At 31.3% G+C, this 19,369-nt stretch overlaps 1 protein-coding gene across 1 annotated transcript in view; it reads left to right on the forward strand.

Annotated features, from left to right (window-relative positions):
* The window catches only part of LOC117686916 (transient receptor potential cation channel subfamily M member-like 2), a 61,322-nt gene that overhangs the window by 29,598 nt on the left and 12,355 nt on the right, over positions 1-19,369 (forward strand). Inside the window, exons 9-14 of the mRNA XM_066081922.1 lie at positions 705-773; positions 3,073-3,177; positions 3,385-3,484; positions 3,695-3,926; positions 7,390-7,452; positions 8,006-8,158. Coding sequence (XP_065937994.1) covers positions 705-773; positions 3,073-3,177; positions 3,385-3,484; positions 3,695-3,926; positions 7,390-7,452; positions 8,006-8,158 — 722 coding nt within the window. The remainder of the gene's footprint in view (positions 1-704; positions 774-3,072; positions 3,178-3,384; positions 3,485-3,694; positions 3,927-7,389; positions 7,453-8,005; positions 8,159-19,369) is intronic.

A 19,369-nucleotide genomic window follows, 5' to 3' on the forward strand; every position in this document is an offset into this window, starting at 1 on the left:
TATCATACATAAATGTTTAGCATACTTTGATAGTTGTTTTGTTTCAAAAATCATCTCTAAATAATGTACATAAACATTTCTTAGAGATTGCTTAGTACTTATCACAAGAAAATTAAAGAAAAATAACGACACACTGCTCTTTGGCATGTGCCCCCGTCAAAAAGAAGTCGATGGCGTGGTCATTTTGTAAATGGCATTGATTTAAAATCATCATATAAGTCTCCCATTTTAATTTTGATAGAAACCGTTGCCCCTTTTTTTCTTTAAATGATTTTTCTCTCACAAAAACTATTTTTGCCAATATGTTCGATTAAAAAAAAGAAGTAATACAAACCTTCTTTGAAATGGTCCCTACTAAGAATCTGATTCGATTTTTATTGATTTTTTTTTAATTTTTATATATGATAAGTAACTTTTAACTCATATGAAATTTTAAATGGATAGCGTCAGTTGTCCTTAACATGCAAATGGTACTTCAAATCCAGATTGTAAATTAAACATCGATAATGTGTACATCATCCTAAATGAAAATCATAATTTATCTTATTGACCAATACTGTTACAAGATAGAATTTTTTGTGGCTAAAACTTGGTGCGGTTAATTCTGTCGAATGAAAATATAAATGTTTGTATATACAAAAAGAATGAAGCAATTCATTTTTTTTTTAAATCTAAACCATGTTGATTCTTTTTCCCGTATGCAGAAGAAACAGAAAATCAGAAACATCAGAACAGCTGCTTTTCAGTCTCTCGGGAAAAGAAAACGTCTGTCAGTGAGTATCTCAACTAACACAAACAAACACACATTTGTTAGATATGCATTGAGCCTAATTGTTCAAACCTGTGTTATTGATATATAATCGAATTCTACTTTTCATCAAAGAGTTTGTTTTTAAGAATTTATATCAAACTTTAAAGAATACACTCTTATTACTTTTTTTCAATCAATGACGAGACTATTTTGATATTGGTTCAAGATGGATACTTTTGCATTGTAACCATAGCTCTCTTTTTTAATGTTTCGGTTGATATCAGAAAAAACCCACTAAAATTTCTTTTAAAACCCATAACATTAATTTTGAACGATAGTGGTAAGGGGAAATACATTGAATATATTTTGTACCATTCAGTTTCAACTTTAGATTTTTTGAAATATTGTAATATCTCAAGTTGAATTTAACAGCACTGGGTATGGTTTCAGTCATATATTGCACTGTTTTAGAGTAATTTTTTAAAAGTAACACAACAAATGGAAACGCAACATTTATTTACATAAAATTCCCAAAGAATCTATAAATAGTTATATGATTAGACTTTTTACAAGGGGTGACTGTGATAAACAGTGCATTTTAACGTTACTTTCATAAAACTGAGTAGAAAACACATATTCTTCAGGGTTTTTTTTTTCAAAACAGAAAATTATGTTCGCAGCTGTCACTTAGGATAAAACTCACATTATAACTTCTCATGTGATATCACATAAAATATATTAATTTACTTTTGGACACATTTTTCTCTTTAAAAAAAACAATAAGGAAATGTGCCATTTTTCATAATTTCTACTAAATCTTAGAAATATGCCAAAATGTTGGAGTCATAATTATTTTTTGAAACAAGATAAAAATGTATAAATTAGTACTTTATAAAAACATATATTTAAGATGACATTTGTGCATTTTCAATACATTTAAACAACTTTTGAATTTAACGAGGCCGGGTCAAATTTTTTCTGCCCTAGATTTTTGAATGAAATTGTTTCCATGAATTTCTACTGATATGATTATTATTTTAAGATAGAAAAATAAAACATTTACCACACCATTTGTTTAAGGGGTCATCTCAAAGTTTGTTAATTTTTAACATAGGACCCTATGGGATTTTGCTTAAAATGTATCAATTTTGCACATTTTTAAAAATGTTCATAAACTTCTGCCCTGGGGATTTTTTTCTATTAAAGTTATTGCTAAAAGGCATGAAATGGTCAAATAAAAAAACCCTTTTATCTCCTGGTTTGCTCCAGGGTTCTTATCAAAGTTGTTTTTTGTATGCCCAATTTTCCAGCTTGTCAGATAATGGCATTTTTTATTTGACAAAGACGAAAATGGTGATCTTTATAATATTATTAAAACATTCAGACATATTTTAGTAATAAATAAATATATAACATCACACATTAAAGGTCATTAAAATATAATTCATGGTTACTGTTTTGAAATATATGAATTAAGCTATATTTAGGCGGGTTAAGAAAACGTGACAGAGGGCTAGGCTTGCTGAACCCTCCCTACGTTTTCAACCCGAGTCCAAATATAGCTTATACTTCGAGACGTTTATGTTTATTCCACAATATAATATCAATTTTACGCATTAAACGAGCCATTTTCAACAAATTTCGTTGAAAGCAAAAAGATGACGTCACAATACAAATGAAACGCTGTGCGAAAGCGTGCGTACTCGTTCTGTACTCGGCCTCGTTAAGGACAAATACTGAAATAAACTGTACCTTCTTCTCTAGATTTCCGATATCATACTATCAAACAATGATCCATTTCATGCTAGATGATGCAAAGTAGTATGTGATACATTTTGATCAACAAGAACACAGCATATCCTCGATCATTTTTAAATAATAATATTTTTTTTAACCTTTACTATAAGTTTTTTTCTAATTTGTTATTTCATTAGAGCCAAAGTTTAGTGTTATTTCACTCGATTTAAATGTTAATTCATGAATAATAACGATTCTTTCACTTAAAACTATGTTTTCTAAATGAAATTATTTCATTAATCAAATCTTATTTTCATAAGTTTGTTTCCGTTTATCTGATTAATTATGTAGACTGAGAGAAGAATCTCAGATCGCAAGAAGCAAATGATTTTACTAGATGTTAAGCTGATGCTAAAAAACCCCATACACTTAAAAATTAAAGAAGTGTAGATAATTGAAAAAATATTCTAAATGTATTAGCCAACATAAAAAAAATAACACACAATCTCTTTGGTCACTTATTGTTGTAAAAAACCACAACTTTGTATATATGTCATCTCATCTATATCACTTTTAATTTGCAGTGCCAGAAGATAAGTCACCCATTTCAAGTATATTACTGTGGTCACTTTTTGCAAATAGAAAGGAAATAGCGGAAATATGCTGGCTTAGAAGTGAAAATCATTTATGTAAGCTATTAAATATATTCTATTAAACGTCATTATGTGTCACTTTGAATTTTACATGAGCGCTGCTGATGACAAACGTTTGACTTAGTTAGTTATTACATATGCTGATTAACATGACATGAAATTTGTTACAATTTGTCATTCTTAGTACCGTGAGTGATGCAATTAGAAATATTTAATTTGTTACAATGGTTTATTTAATTACAGTGACTGGCTTAGTTTGCTCGGCTACTCTCAAAAAGCTATCAATGAAAGCCAACAATGTCAAAGAACAAATATTATCAACTGATCTAGAGGAACATTCAAAGTATGCCATATTTTATCAATATTTTATCATTTTGTTTTTAGAATTCGCTGATTTGTTGATTTATTTCTGTTGATTACCTTCGAATTAAACACAATATTCACTGTGTCACATTTGTGCTCCATCGAAATTGATTCATGGAAATGTTAATCGATCCACAGTAATAAAAACAATATAAACAATCAATGTAACACATATATTTGAATTTTTCAGGTTGTTTGAACAGCGTTGTATTGCCTTGATGAATAGTATGTATAATGAAAACGCAAAACACGCCATTGATTTAATGGATGACGACGCGCACGTTTGGGGAATTCATTCCAGTCCTCTGACTTTTGCTTACGAAAACTTTATGTATGATGTGGTTGCCCACACTTGTTCCCAGAAGAACATGAACAAACAGTGGTATAACAAGTTACCGCCAGATCTTAAACCATTCCTGAAGGTAGATAAACTTGCATAGTTTAGGGTTGATTTTAAAATATTATATTTATATTCAGGGTATATTTCCCCTTATGTTTGCATTGCAAATCTGCAAATTTCCGTTTCCTATCTTTCCCTTAATAAAAACGTCTGTACAAAATCCCTTAATGAAAAGATCTATACAAAATTTGTCACTCTCTATTTATGACCGCGGCAGCAAACTAAATAACTATTTAATATAGCTGTTCCATGTATGTGTCATATCCTCTGAGAAAGGTTGTAAAAAGTTGTTTTAAAGCAATGATAGAGAATTTTTTAATAAAAAAATCCTCGCAATTTTAAAAGAAATGTCAGCAGTATATGCTTATTTTTTTTTATTTCGTCGAACTTATAACCACCAAGGCTGTATGATTTAGTTGCTTACGCGCGGTATTCAATTTGTCTACATAGATAGGACCGACGACATCAAACAACATTCAGTGTATGAATACAACAATAAAACAATAGATACACAACAAATATTTCATTGCACAAAATATTTAACTGAAATGTATAATTTTAAATAAATTCGCGTTGTTATTTAAGGACGTTGTTTACTCAGGTTTTGAGTTCTCAAATCCGGATTGTTTAAAAGTTCAATTTCATGAGTAAAGTTTGTTTTAAATACAAAAAGTAATTATAAAATGAATTATTATTGACATAACAATAGATATTTTTACTAAATTATGGAATAAGGCCCTGACAAAGTTTGACTTTTAGCAAAACAGAGGAAATTCGGACTATATTTTTCAGATTTCGTTTTCCACTGAAATATTTTTGGTAGTACTATAATATTTAAAATTAAGATTTTATTTGTTAGTCAACATAATTTGCATATTTTCTGTTGGTTTTATTTTGCTTTTTCGTTTAGATAATCGTATAGCACACACTACAAAAATATTGAAAAATGCTTAAAATTGGTAAAAGGCACCATATCTCAAAATTTTGATCATTGACCTCATATAATTTTTATGCCAACAGAGAAACGTCAATATACTTAGTTTAATACTATAAATGTTTTAGCATTATCATCATTCAGTTTTTTGATATGTTGAATCAAAAATGGGTAGTGATTTGAAAACTGCTAGAGGAAATTCGGACGAGACTATCTATAAAAATTGTGAATGAAAACTTAATGCCTTGTATCTATTTAATGTCACTACCATTCATAAACTGTATTTCATTTGTCAAAGAGTTAAGCAATTAGTATTATTTTCACAGTTAAGAAAATATCAATCATAGTCTAAAATTTTTATGGATTTTTCTTAATTTTTCAAAAAATATTCAATGGCCATTAACTCAAAAAGTAGGTCATTGACCTACTTTTTTAAAAGTGAAGAATAACACTACTATGTAAGGTCGATAATACACAATAGTTGGTTTTTCATTATCATCAGTGGAATTTTTTTTCATTCTGAGTAAACGTCATCCTTAATGGTATAAATATGTACGATTGAAAAGTCATATTTTATAAACACATCATGAAGTTTGTAAAAGATTAAATGATCATGCAATATTATACTCGTCTGTTAAAAAAACCCTAAATGATTCATTTAACAAAAAAGTACGCTGACTTAACAATTCTATTAACATACCGACTACTGAATTAAAAAAATAAGTCTTATACGGAATGACTCAGCATTGTCGATTTTTTTTTTTTAGAGACAGCGAACTTTTTCAAGTTTGTTCGTCCGGTATCAACATTATCGCGTTAAGAAGTTAAATATAAACCTCAAAGATCGTTCTTAAGATTATGGAATGATATAATGAATAGGTACATTGAGTTTATGTTATTGTTACATTGAAGGCAAAAAATTCAGCATTTATCAATAATAAATGAAATGGACAGATTATAATAGTATTTTGTTAATTTAATATTTTGATGAGATATTATGTCGTTTATACCTGCTACAATAAGATTTAAGCTAGATTTATTTTCTCTCTCTACTGTCTTTGTTAGCCAAAGGCGTCTGATACGCACCGCTCCTCGTCAAACCTTGGCATATCGTGCTATTAGAAGTTGGGATTCTCTTTGTCACGAGATTCACTATTCTATTTTAAAATCAGCCAAATGCTGAAAAATGCCGTATTTTACCGAAACTGATGCAGTAATGGCAGCCTTTACGGACTTAAATATTGACACGTTGAAAGAACGTTCTACTGCCAAGAGAGTGCATTCAATAAACACGAATAATGTGAAATGTTATATTTAGAACGAATTCATTCAAAGGGTTTAAAACTAGGGGAGGTAAACCCTAAATCGAGTGCATGCCTCTGTTGATACCCAAAATCAGGTGTACCTATTATTGCACTTTTGAATGATACATGAATCGTGAAGGCTCAAACAGAAAGTCTAGAAAGTAAGGGTTTTGAGCTATTTGTATTAGTGACACTGGTGAATAAACAGTACGAAAACAATGTCGTTGGAATCAGATACGTTTTGCATTTAGAATGGTTAAACGGTTTCTGTAAACCTCGATAATAAACTAAGGGAAAAAATCCAGATTCTAGACAGCACAACCAATAAGTCCACAAAATAGAAAAATAAATGTATAATCACGATTTCGTTTGCTTTAGGCGAGATCAACATGCATTTACGGCGATTCTGGTTGTTTCCAGAATTGTTTTGTTTTTCTTAACTAAACGTATAGGTCTATACATTTCACGATAACACTGCTGTTATAATTTGCAAACGATTTGTTTTAAATTAAAAAACGTTCATGATCGGCCATCAGAATAAAGCATAGTAAAGCTAACCTATGGGAAGTACTCCTTCAGTCCGTTTCAAGCAACAGATATACAATTGAAGTATCTACAATGTATCAAGTTACCACATCATTTGCAAAAGTTATACATACTTACTATTTTTTATAGACGCAGAACTACTTTTGTCCATAATCGCGTTTCATGTCCTAATTGAATGCCAGGTTGCATATTCAAGCGATCTAACTCACATTAGAACCAGTTTTAACAAATCAAAGCATTGCATGTATTTTCATATCGATTTTAATTCAACCGGTCCAGATTTAACGTTCTATTTGTGATTTTTGCATTTAATTCAGCAAAATAACTCTGTATCAGCTGAAGGCGCATAAATTTTGACAATTGTTGTTGTTATTAAAACGTGTGAATGAAGTACTCTTTGATAACTTCTCTGTTTTTTTAAACAACGTTTGTTGTTACTGAGGTTTCATTAATTTTCAAGGGTATAAATTTTCGTTGATAAAGTGAAAATCACAGTTTAAAGGATACGTAAATTCGTGGCCAATGACCCTATCAATAGAAAATGTTAATAGAAATTACAATTCAATTGACATTAAATTTCATGGATTAACTTAACAACGAAATCCACAAAAATTGGTATTCAACGAATATTGATAAAACCACAGTATTTCATATATTTTTTTTAAATTCTTTAATCATAATATCAATAATCTGTTCTTCAGTCAGCAATCGACCACCCGAAAGATTTCTTCACTGCACCACTGACAAAATATGTATTTAATTACGTAAGTAAAACATAACAACATTTTGTTCTGATTGTCGAAAGAGTTCTTTTACAGCATTACTGGAAATGCAATTTTTTTTTATAAGTATTAAAAAGCACACAACAATAAATATAGGACAAGGAGATTCACTATTATGAAGTTCCACCTCCGCCCTGGTTGGTGCTAGTACTCACGATCTTTGAAACCCACTCTCCTACCAGTGAGGGGCCACGACCTAAGCACCCGGCCATCTCTCTCTCTCTCTCTCTCTCTCTCTCTATTAATATATATATATATATATATATTTTAAAAATGAAAGACAACAGATAGTAAAACGTTAGCGCAATCTTAGACGTTTTTACTGAAACGTTTGAAGGTTGAATGAAAGCGCTAACGTTTTACTCTATGTTGTCTTTCATTTTTAAAATTTTCTTTATATAAAACCGGACACTGTGATATTTTTGGATTGAAACTATATATATATATATATATATATATATATATATATATATATATATATATATATATATATATATATATAATGCACTGTGACGATGAACGTTTTATGTTTCAGATGATGTTTTTCACAATACTGTTCATGTACAGCGCTTTTGTACTCACGAGTATCGGTACGGAATACTATGTAAAGGACATTGCTAGATTTTTTGAATACTATGTGTATTTATGGGGAGCTGGAGATTTGATTGAAGAACTCATCAGCTGTTTTGTAAGTTAAGAAAAAATCTTACATAAGCGTCTATTTCTCCTACACGGAGTATTATAAGATAAATCATTATAAGATTTATATACATAGTAAAACTTTTACCATTAGAATTTCTTACCTGTCTCATAGCTTTTGCTACTTATCCAGGGTCACATTTAAATAAAGTAGACTCACCGTAGTAAAATTTTTGAGGTCAAAATTAAAGTTGTTGTTAAATACTCTTTTTACTTCACAATTACATCAAACATTGAGGACACGTTTTTATATTTCAAAATCTTCTGTGATGAAATTAAGGTTTCATCAATACTTGCATATATTTTCGAGGAATGTTCTCGAAGATTTAAACTTTTTGATGGAAACACACGATGTTTCTTGTACACAAAAAGAACAAGTATTCCTTTTAAAGGAATGATCGGATTGAAATATCATTGGTCAGCTCTGTTTATATAATACAAGCTACATGCAGTAAAGTGTGTGTGTATATATATATATATATATATATATATATATATATATATATATATATATATATATATATATATATATATATATATATATATATATATCACCGTTTTATTGATTTCCGAAATGGCAAGGCATGAATGAGCTTAATACTTTTAGAAGGCGAATCATACTTCCGACTAATATTCTTACGCATATGTGAAAAAAAACGTGATTTGAATCATTTTGTATGTAACTCTATAAATGTTTTATTTTCATGGTAAATGGATAAGATTACAGTTTTAATAATCTACGTCTAATTAAAGATTTAAATAAAGTTGTAAATGCAAAGTAAATAAAATAGTGCAAGGCGCAATGCGTGCGCAAATAGTTTAATTTGCCGGATGCCTCATATGGACACAACTGTGATCGGCCGAAGCAAAAAGTTTACCATATCTAGTAAATATTAATATACACTTCTCTTCTGGACCTATAAACATATTTTTAACCCTACTGATTCGACTCAATGGGTATCCACATTTTCAGTATTGTTTACTATTTCAGTTACGTGTACTTTACTTCTGTTTTGAGTTTTCTATAAAATGCCCCCCTTTTCTCTGTCTGTTATTCATGAGTAGGATGACTGTATACTGGTAGCCGTAACCTCTTTCCCTATCCCCATTTCAAATTATTTCCACGCAGTTATTGTGTTTTGTGTTTTTAAAGTGATTATTCATTAGTGCCCTTCTTAACAAACCAGCTTAATTGTGACTCCCTTGCGATGAAATGAATATAAGATTTATATTTTCAAATATATTTTAAAGAGACAGTACAGCTGAAAACACATGTGCGACTAACTTCAAATTTACACATTGTATCGTTAGACAATAAGAAATAACGTTGATTGTAATAGTTGAAATGCACAGCAATCCTTTTCACATACCTAGTTAACGTAATTATGAGCTTCTGGGAATTAAAGGGTCGTACAAACCGAAATAATCTTATATCGTTTATTTGTATCACGTGGGATTTGAATGACAGTAATTGACACGTGCTGAAAGCTACAAGATCTTCGTCCGACTACAGTCATCATGGTATACGAGGCTAAAGGACTCTTTAAGCGGAACACATCGTCACTTACTCGATAATTTGTAAATGGTTTATCAATTTCGGTTAATTTTAAAATGAACTGACATAAATATGTCAAATAACTCCTCATGGGGTCCCATTTACACAAATGAATTTAGGTTGTAGCAACTCCTATGATTAAAACGAAAAAGAAATGCTTACAGAACGAGAGACGAGCTCGTTGCAGGCAACGATTAGGACTTCCGTCGTAGATGTGTCATACCTGTGACGTAATACAAAAATTGATACCTGACCATGGTGCAATATTAGATGTATAAACACTGAGTAAAAAAAAACAAAGTACATGTATATATTTAAAGCAAATACAGATCTTTAAAAGTTGTCTGAAGTTTGATTCGCTGCATGTTGTTTTTTGCATGTGCATTTTATTTTGAGAAACTTATCTAATCATCATAATTGACTCAATATACACAATATACACAGAATATGGACGACGATTTTAATCACACAGTGGCTATGCCCGGTATGAAGGTAAACAGACCAAACATTTTACTCGCATTTTTTATCGAAAGCAAGCGTCAATGAATCTTTTAGAATGTAAGTGGAGATCCTGGAAATTTTACAGGGGGTTCCGAAGAATAATTTTGTTTTTTGAGGGGGGGGGGGGGGGGGAAGGGGCATGCGCGGATAAAAAAAATCCTGGGGTGGAGGTTGAATGTCTGACGGTTATTTGAGTGTCTAGGGATGTCCGAGGCATATTTTTGTAATTTTATATTGTACATGTAATAGAAAGAAATTTTGCGGGGGTTGGGGTGGGGTCTGGAACCCGCCCCTACTCTTCTAGATCTGCGCATGGGAAAGACCAATGCCGGTAATTTAACGGTAATTTTAACCATTTTTATTTAATTAATCATTTTCAAAATTATCGGAATTCCAATATCACCTTTAAACGCAGTTAAAACTTAAAATACGAACCGGTTAGTTTAGGTGAGTATTCGGCCAACATGCGTCCGCGTACGAAAGAAATGGCTATATTTAAGAAATTTGGATGGACGATCTGGGTCCTAGGTCGTCCATCCGATTCTTTTTCAGACTCAGAACTACAGACCTGCATTTAGAGAATGTCAAACTGATTATGTCAATTTATTTTGTCTCAAAGAATCAGTTTTTTTATCAATAAAGTTTTACCTTAAAAAAAAAATTGGGCACAATTTTCAGTGTTAGCATTTTACAATTTAAAGGTCTAATAAAATTTTGAATGCGTTTCAAGATACTACTCTTCATTGCTTTATCCGAAATATTGCATGGAAAAAAGATTTACATCGCATATTTTTAAATTACAAAAGGATATGCAAAATGAACTTAGATTAACCGCTAACAAACAAGCATAAAGAGAGACTGAGAACTAATCTATTCTCTTTTTTATTTACATCAATATAAATTCAAGAAAAAATCTAAATATTTTTTTCCTTTATACGCGTTAATGAAAACGTTGATCAGCAAGGGGTTTTATGTCGTGCAAGCACCTACTAAAGATCTACAGCGATGACAAATATCGGAAAGGCAATATTGTGTGTGAAGGATGGATGTGTAGTTTGTATTTTAGGTTTATTTTTGATAATTATATTTATCTGGATAATTTGGTTTGTTGGTTTGTTATGTTTATTCAAAAGGGGAATAAAGAAAACGAGTAATTTCCGATGAAGTTAATCATATATTTTCATATTATCATTGACTTAAAACATGTTGGAAAAAAGAAATATTGTATCAAGCAGTTAGTTATTATGCGCAGATCATGCATTCCTTTAGGTTATCACAATTGCATGTATCAGTTACTACCCCTATTTACTTACGGAGAAATAAATTTCCAAAGAGATGATATCGGTAACATATAGTTATCAGTTAAGTTCCAGATTGTCTTCTGCACATGCAAGCATGTGTGTAATCTGATTTCAAAATAGGTATAATGGCCGGGGGGGGGGGGGGGGGGGTCATCGCAACAACATTTTGTATTAACGTACAAGAGTGTACATTGTGAAAAAATAATTGATGTTGAATTGTTATTAACAAACAAAATTATAAATTTATAATAACATACACTTAAATGCCAGGGAGTTTTGCTTTCTCTATCTGCTTGACGCGATTTCATTCGTCTTCATTTAATAGGGTGTAAGGATGCCCGCCTACTTAACGCGTCAACCGATTAAAAATGACTGCATTTTGGATTTATAAATCGTTCTAAAACATTCGATCTGATATATCGTTGTTAACAATTCAAAACTTTGGACGATTAAATTTGTTTTTATACCTACCCCGACCCTTACGGAAGAATCCATTCTGACCAATGCAAATTTCATTTACAGGACTCCGTGCCGAAATGTCTCTTTCATTAATTTTTTTCGAAGTTATAGTGGACGAGTCCAAAATAGGGATTTTGAGACACATCATACAATGTGAACATATGCCGTGAATGCAGCTTACTTTGCGTCTATTTTCTTATTTTGAGAGTCCTTTTTATCAGGTTTATCATGGCTTGAAAATGACGGAAAGCCCTTGAATATTGTTATCCTTATGTCATATAACATGTTTTCATTCCACCCACAAGCGTGAATTAATAATTGCCTGACGTCATGACAATGCATATTTAATGTGTCAACATTTATATTCACAATTGATGAAAACGTTATGTGGGATGTAATAAGCAACAATGAGCAAGAGTTTTCAAATAAAAGGGCTTTCCACAATGCACGTTTGTAATCCTGATTTAAAAATAGATTGCTATATTTAAACGGTCAAAAAAGGGGGGATGGGTGTCATCGCAGCTTACGTAATGGTACGCACAAACAACTCTGATTCAAGGTAGATTTTAGATGAACGCAGTATGAAAACTGATATGTATTACATAGATTTTTTAAAATCCGTTTTGTGATTTACTAGAAAAGAATAAAACTGTTTTGTTTTTCCGATTCTCGTTTTTAGGACTACGTTCTATAAGAACTTAAACTAATAAAAAAGTATGTATTGTTAGAAAAAACCCTATAAAATTCTTATGAATTAAGTCCACTCTATAAACCAGCATACTTTCAGTTGTAACTTTATGCCAGTTTTACGCACAAAGACTTTCGTTATTTTGCCAAATGAAACAAGGTACATGTTAACATGTAAAGCCTTTTACACTCAAAAAACACAAATCACCAAAAAAATAACATTGTAACTACCTTTATGAGATCCCAACCCACAACTTTTCCAGCGACAGCCATATCGAAATCCTAACCGTTTTTGAGTTATTAAGAAAAAACATTTTAGCGCTATTGGCCCTTAATTTAAGGAGCCAGTCCTTTTTCATTGGTGTCAAATGAAAGCCCTTAAGATTCTGCACAACTTTTTTTATTCAACATGTTTTAACAAAATATTTTTTTCGTTTAAAAGATACAATGAAAAATATGTATAAATTTCGGCACTTTTTGGAATCCCATTTTTGGACCCCCTACCTTTTTATAAATAAAATACGCAATCCAAAAAAAAAATCGATGTGTACAACTTCAATGTCTCTGTAATTCAAATTTGTTGGATTCCCATTCCCTGCTATCATAGTTTCAGAGCCTTTGTCTGGAAACCAAAGGCCCTAAAAATGTTTAAAAGGGGTATAACTCGTTTACGGAAGAGGGATTTTTAAGTTTAAGAACAGTTTTAAATAATTTTGTAATGTCTATGTGCCCTGAAAATTTGAGCAAAAACCGCTCAGAAATGAGCAAGATATAAATCCTCAAATTTCACGTCTAGGAAGAAAAAAAAAGACAAATAAGAATAATCTTACAAGCACAACAATAGTAAGGATGTTTCTGTTGGAAACGGAAGACCTTTAATAATAATTGTGGTTATTTTAAAAAATTTGAACAATTATTACTTTAGAAAACTTGAAAAAAAAATATTTTTATCAACAAACATGTCTAGGAGAATCTTCGCAAGTCCTGCATGTGTTTTGTTTTTACAGGTAATATGAACTAGTTTGAACCTGAACCCCGTATCACGTTGCAATGTAAATATGTGATAGGTTATACGTAATTATTAATTTTAATGAAACATTTAGATTTATTTCATGGAGAACTTTGTAATTTTCATGAGTTGTAAAAAAGTACCGAACCCGATCGGGAATCTTTTTTCAATTCGTTTTTTTTTATAAAATGAGCCGTCCTGTCTCTTTAAACATCAAAAACCGCATTTTAATAAGAAAGAAAAATGATATCTGAGTTGTGTTTAACTTTCTACAAGGCTCATAGCAAATGGGTCATACTAGATTTTTTATCATAAACTAATAAAAAACATACAAAACCAAGAGGCCAATATGCCACAATATTCATTTTAACAAATTTATTAGAATTGTTCTATTAATTAAGACATTCCGTTTTCAACAGAAATTCTTATACTTATTCGGTTGGTATTTCTTTTTATTCTTTTTTCTTCTATACTTTTTTTTTCAAACTCGCTTGTTTGTTGTTGTATTGTTACGGTTTTTCAAGTTACAAATAAAATAATCAGTTTATAATTCGTGAGTTCGCTTAGGTTTCCTTCCTAATAATCAAGTAAGAATCAACGAATGCAACGAAGACTTCACCTGCTTATAGAACACGCAGCAATAATAAGATTTTCCTAGGGCCTTCCTTGGCTATTTGATTGTAGAACAACTAACCAGAATCAAAATACAAAATTAACCTATAATCAACTATCCATAGACTGTGGATTTAAACAAACAATTCTGTTTGCTACCACTGTGCTACACAACCACTATCAATTCACCAATACACGGTCGGTCGAAAGTCACAAAGACACAATCGAAGTCACAAAGACACTATCAAGTCACTAAGACACAAGTTACAGAAGCAGGGTTAAGAACTGAGTGGTCTAGCTAACAATTCTGTTGCTTTCCGACACAGCTCAAATCCCTGTTCTGTAGAACTCTAACCGAAGAGTTTCGCCAGAAGACCGGTTGAGTCGTTTACAGATTGAAAAATTCTCAGAATGATAGAGTGGCTGTATATATACCCTGCAAGTTCTCACTGATTGGTCTAATCATGCATCATTTCTATTGGGTATACTGATTATCACTGATTGGTCAAAATTGGAGGCAAATGATTGGTTAAACACATGATAATTTCTATCCAGAAGTAAAATCATTACAGTATCAATATTTTTAGGATGTATTGGAAATTACAATTTCTCGACATCACCTTAAATCTTATTAAATCAACACTTCCGGTACTGAATTATTCCCATTTAACAAAAAATATGCATTCCTGTGCACGTAAGGTTCTCAAATTGTCCATGGCATACGTTTCAAATTCATAAATCTTTAAAAATGTATTTAAAAGTTGTCCTCCGAGGGTTTTTTTTAGCTCACCTGAGCTGAAAGCTCAAGAGAACTTTTCTAATCACATGTTGTCCGTTGTCGGTCTGTTCATCTGTAAACTTTTTACATAATGAACTTCTTCTTTAAAATCGCTCGGCTAATTTCAACCAAATTTGACACAAAGTATCCTTATGGGAAGTGTACTCAAAACTGTAGAAAATGGGGAGTGCCTTTTTTAAAAATCGTGTTCTCAAGAACAACTTCAACGTAATTTAACAAACATATTCCTTATGGAAAGGAAAAATATGAATTGCAAAAATTGAGGGCCAATTTTTTTTCTGAATTTGAGATATTACGAAAAATAATAATGACACGGGGTGGGCTTCAATCAGTTTATAACTTGGGTTTGATATTCTATATCTAAAAAAAACCTCTTTAAAGCCGCCATATTGAACGTATGATAAACGGGTTGTTGTGAACCGGAACAGTTCGCGTGCGAAGGGAATTTTTGAAACATGCAAGGTACATAAATGCCAATTTTGTGAAGTATATTAATATTAAATATTCCAATTTGATGACATTTTTACATTTGACGATGTTTTTAGCTTGTTTTGATTTTTTTTTCGTTTTCATGAATTACGGTTTTTAACTTTGGGAACTATCGTCTGTGTTTTGTTATTGTTACGTATCAATCAAACTTAGATATCGGTATATAAGACACTGACTGTTTACTTGCGGAAAAAAAGATACATTAACGGGTACCATACATTAACAACTAAAATACAAATTCTAATGGTAATACGGTATGATCTTTGTGTAATGTTTGATTACTACAATGTGTTTTGTTGTCAGTATTATTTCGGGTCTATTCAGTCTAAACAAAGATTAAATTCGCTGATGACAGTACAAAATGTATGTAGCAGACACATAAATGATTAATAGCTCACTTGAGCTGAAATATACAGAGAAAAATCTTTAAATATCCTCGTCTCAAAAACCAATTGGCCAGAAAAGCTTTACTTTGTGTGGAAGAATATATATTTTCAAAGCATTAACATGCAATAATTTTTGTCTTATGGGAATGCTTTACTTGTGCTATAATATATTTTGCATCATCCTTTTCATCGGAATTGCAATATGAAATGGTGTCATTGTCTCTTCAAAATTCTTCAGAATTTCTGAGAGCATCTAACAATTCTCTTGGAACTTAGAATCGGTAGTGACATACAGAAAGAAAAAAAAAGACATCTTTACATATCTCATTAATGTGTCTGTTACTAATGGATTGTAACGGAAAGTTATAATCATATATCTAAAGTGTGTAAACTGACTTCAAGAACCCTGTGAAGTAATCTAGATAAAAAATGAATCAAAATCTCATGCAATAAATAAGCAAGTTCTGCATGTACTACATGCGATTCAAAAGAAACATGTACATTGCAGTGCAGTTTGAAATACTTCTTCCCTCATGTAAGTTTCCAATTAATTTTGTCAATCAAATCTTTTCATTTCCCGTTTTGACCAATCGTTGTCTTAACTGTTTTTAAATTTCAAAGGCTTGACAGCTATCTGCTAGAACAATTATCACCTCCTTTTATCAACGTTCTTACACTTGGTGCAGTTGCTTCTAGTAATTTAATTTAAGTTCTTTCGAACACAGTTTGTTAAAAATCTGTTTCATTACAATATTTAATACAAATATTAAGTGTCTCGTCTTTCCATTGTTCAATATTGATTTCGATACATGTGCAGAGTCTCCGGAAGAAGTCTTATCGTTTCATTTATCGAAAGGTACACCTGTCCTCATGTCTTGGAACATCTAGTAAATGTTCTTCTTCATTTTACACTTTTTTCGCACTTTTCAATCAAAGACTGGAGTTGCAACATCGTTTGTGCAGCAATACTTATAACTAGTGATCTCAGGGATATATTTTTTTTCATAGCAATGTAGTTGTACATCTCGTCTTGCACTTACAGACTGAGAATCTGCCTCCAAGCTCACCAACTTGCAATATTTCTATACACAGATGAGATAGACTGTAACATTTTCTCTATATCAGGCACGGAATACAAAGTTCTAAAACACTGCGCATTACTAAATTAGCAATTTTATGAAATCATCCCTCCTCTGAAGCTAGTTCAAGATCAACAACAAGGGTTGTCTTAATTAATTGGGCTTATAATGGGCTGCCAGAAAGCGTTCCGTCATGTGATATACATTTAGATATTGTAACTGCGTTTCTACGGCTAGTCTTTTTATGGAATAAATATTATGCTTACTTTTATGTAAAAGTAAATTTTCATGTAGAATAGGGTTTAACGCCTTAAAAATATTACATATATTTTAGTTTACATAATATTTGTTTAGTAAATTGCATCATACATATTATAATGACAGTACACAGAAGATTGAAGAAACAAGCCAAAATGCTTATGTTAATCTCGCTCTCGTCAGTTTACAAATGAGAGGTGGGTAAAATTTTTAGTTACAATAACATTACGAATTAACCTTGATTAGAAAAATGTCGACTTATCGACTAAAGTTACCTATACATGTATTAATATTGAAACATAATATTGCTAAGTAACTTTTAATAAGCATTATATATCAGGTACATACGACTATGATATTTAATGTAATACAATCGTTATAATAAAACAGCAGGTGAACTCAGAACCTTTTAATTTCAACAAGAAATTTCTGGACAAGGTAAAAAAACATTGTTGTTCACTTTCAGATAAATTAGCGTTACCATATTAAAATAATTCAACATTAAGAAAATATGGAAGTGTCAGGATTGTATTGATCCTAACTTTGGAACATGTATAACATGTACAGTGTTATAAAAATGGTCAGTACTTTTAACTTGGCCGCAAATACAGGAGCGAGTTGATTAACTTTTTTGAAAACAAATGAAGATTAATTAAGACCACTACATTCTAGTCTAGTCTAGTTTGGCCTAGTTTTATACCTTAATAAAAATAATTTGGGATTTTAACCCTACTGGTATGTAAGTATGTCTTAAAGAAATATAATGAAGAATTTTGTGATTGGATGTTAGTAGATAAAAAAGTAGGAGCTCTATTGTGAAAAAAATTGTGTGAAGTTGGATTAGATGATGATTTTCCCTATGTTTCGATAATGGTTCCCATCCCGTTTCTTTATATTGCAGATGTTTTGGATGCCAGTCTATTCCCTCCCGTAACTATTCTGGCTGCTTCCAATTGTATACTTTCAATCTTATTGACCAAATATTCTGGTATGTTGTCCCATATAATGTCTGTATATTCTAAAACTGACCTTATAAGTGAAAAATATAGTTTTTGCAAAGATTTCCTATCAAGAATATACTTGAGTCTTCAAAGCAAGTCGCGAATAGGCTTTTTTAACTGTTTCATTTAAATTTAAATTCCAAAGCAAATTACTACTAAGAATAACTCCTAGGTGCTTAAGAAAATAGTTAGGAATCAAGTATGCTACCTTGGGGTACCCCAGCCTTAATATGGCCAATATTTTCAGCCATTGATTACGGAATAAGGTTTTCTATCACGTAAGTAATTTTTAAACCATTCGAGTTATTCTTCTCGAACTCTAACTTTTTCAAGCTTGTACAGTAGACCAATGTGCCATACTTTGTCAAAAGCCTTGCTTATATTGAAAAACAAAAACAACTCTAACTTCTTTACCCTGATCGACTGCTTTGAAAAATCTTAATAACTGATTGACCGTAGAATCATTTGGTTTAAAGCCAGATTGGTGCAGAGTAAGACTATTGTTCGTGAGAATAAAGTTGCATAAATATTAAGATACACTTTTCTATACATTTACCAAGAACATTTAATAATGATATCGGACTATAATTGATAACGATATTGCTGGCGTCTGTTTTGGAATAAAGGGATAACGTTTGCAATTGTCCATTGGGCTGCGACTGTAGACTTACGAAGCGAAAAATTGAAAAAAACTTGCTTAGTGGTTCGGCAATAGCTGGCGAAGCTTGTGTTAGGAATGTTGGGTTGATACAATCCGGCCCAGTAGCCTTGCTTGTCTCTAGTGTTTCTTTAACGTCTTGTGTTGAGATCACTATGTTCAAAATGGTACATTTGTCCTTAAAACTATCGTAGTTTGACAACATCGCATTTTCGTCGTTAACTACTGATTATGAACAAAAATAATTGTTAAATAAATCTGCTTTAATTTTATTTTCACTTATTGGCAGGCTGTGTTCTTCAGTTTTAATTGGATAATAAGTACTTGACTTTTTAGAACCGATGATTTTTCTTAATATCGTCCAAAATTATTTAGAGCTTAAGCTTCCTGTTTTAATATGTTCAAA

This window comes from Magallana gigas, chromosome 1 (genome assembly GCF_963853765.1).
Source record: "Magallana gigas chromosome 1, xbMagGiga1.1, whole genome shotgun sequence".
NCBI lineage: Eukaryota > Metazoa > Mollusca > Bivalvia > Ostreida > Ostreidae > Magallana > Magallana gigas.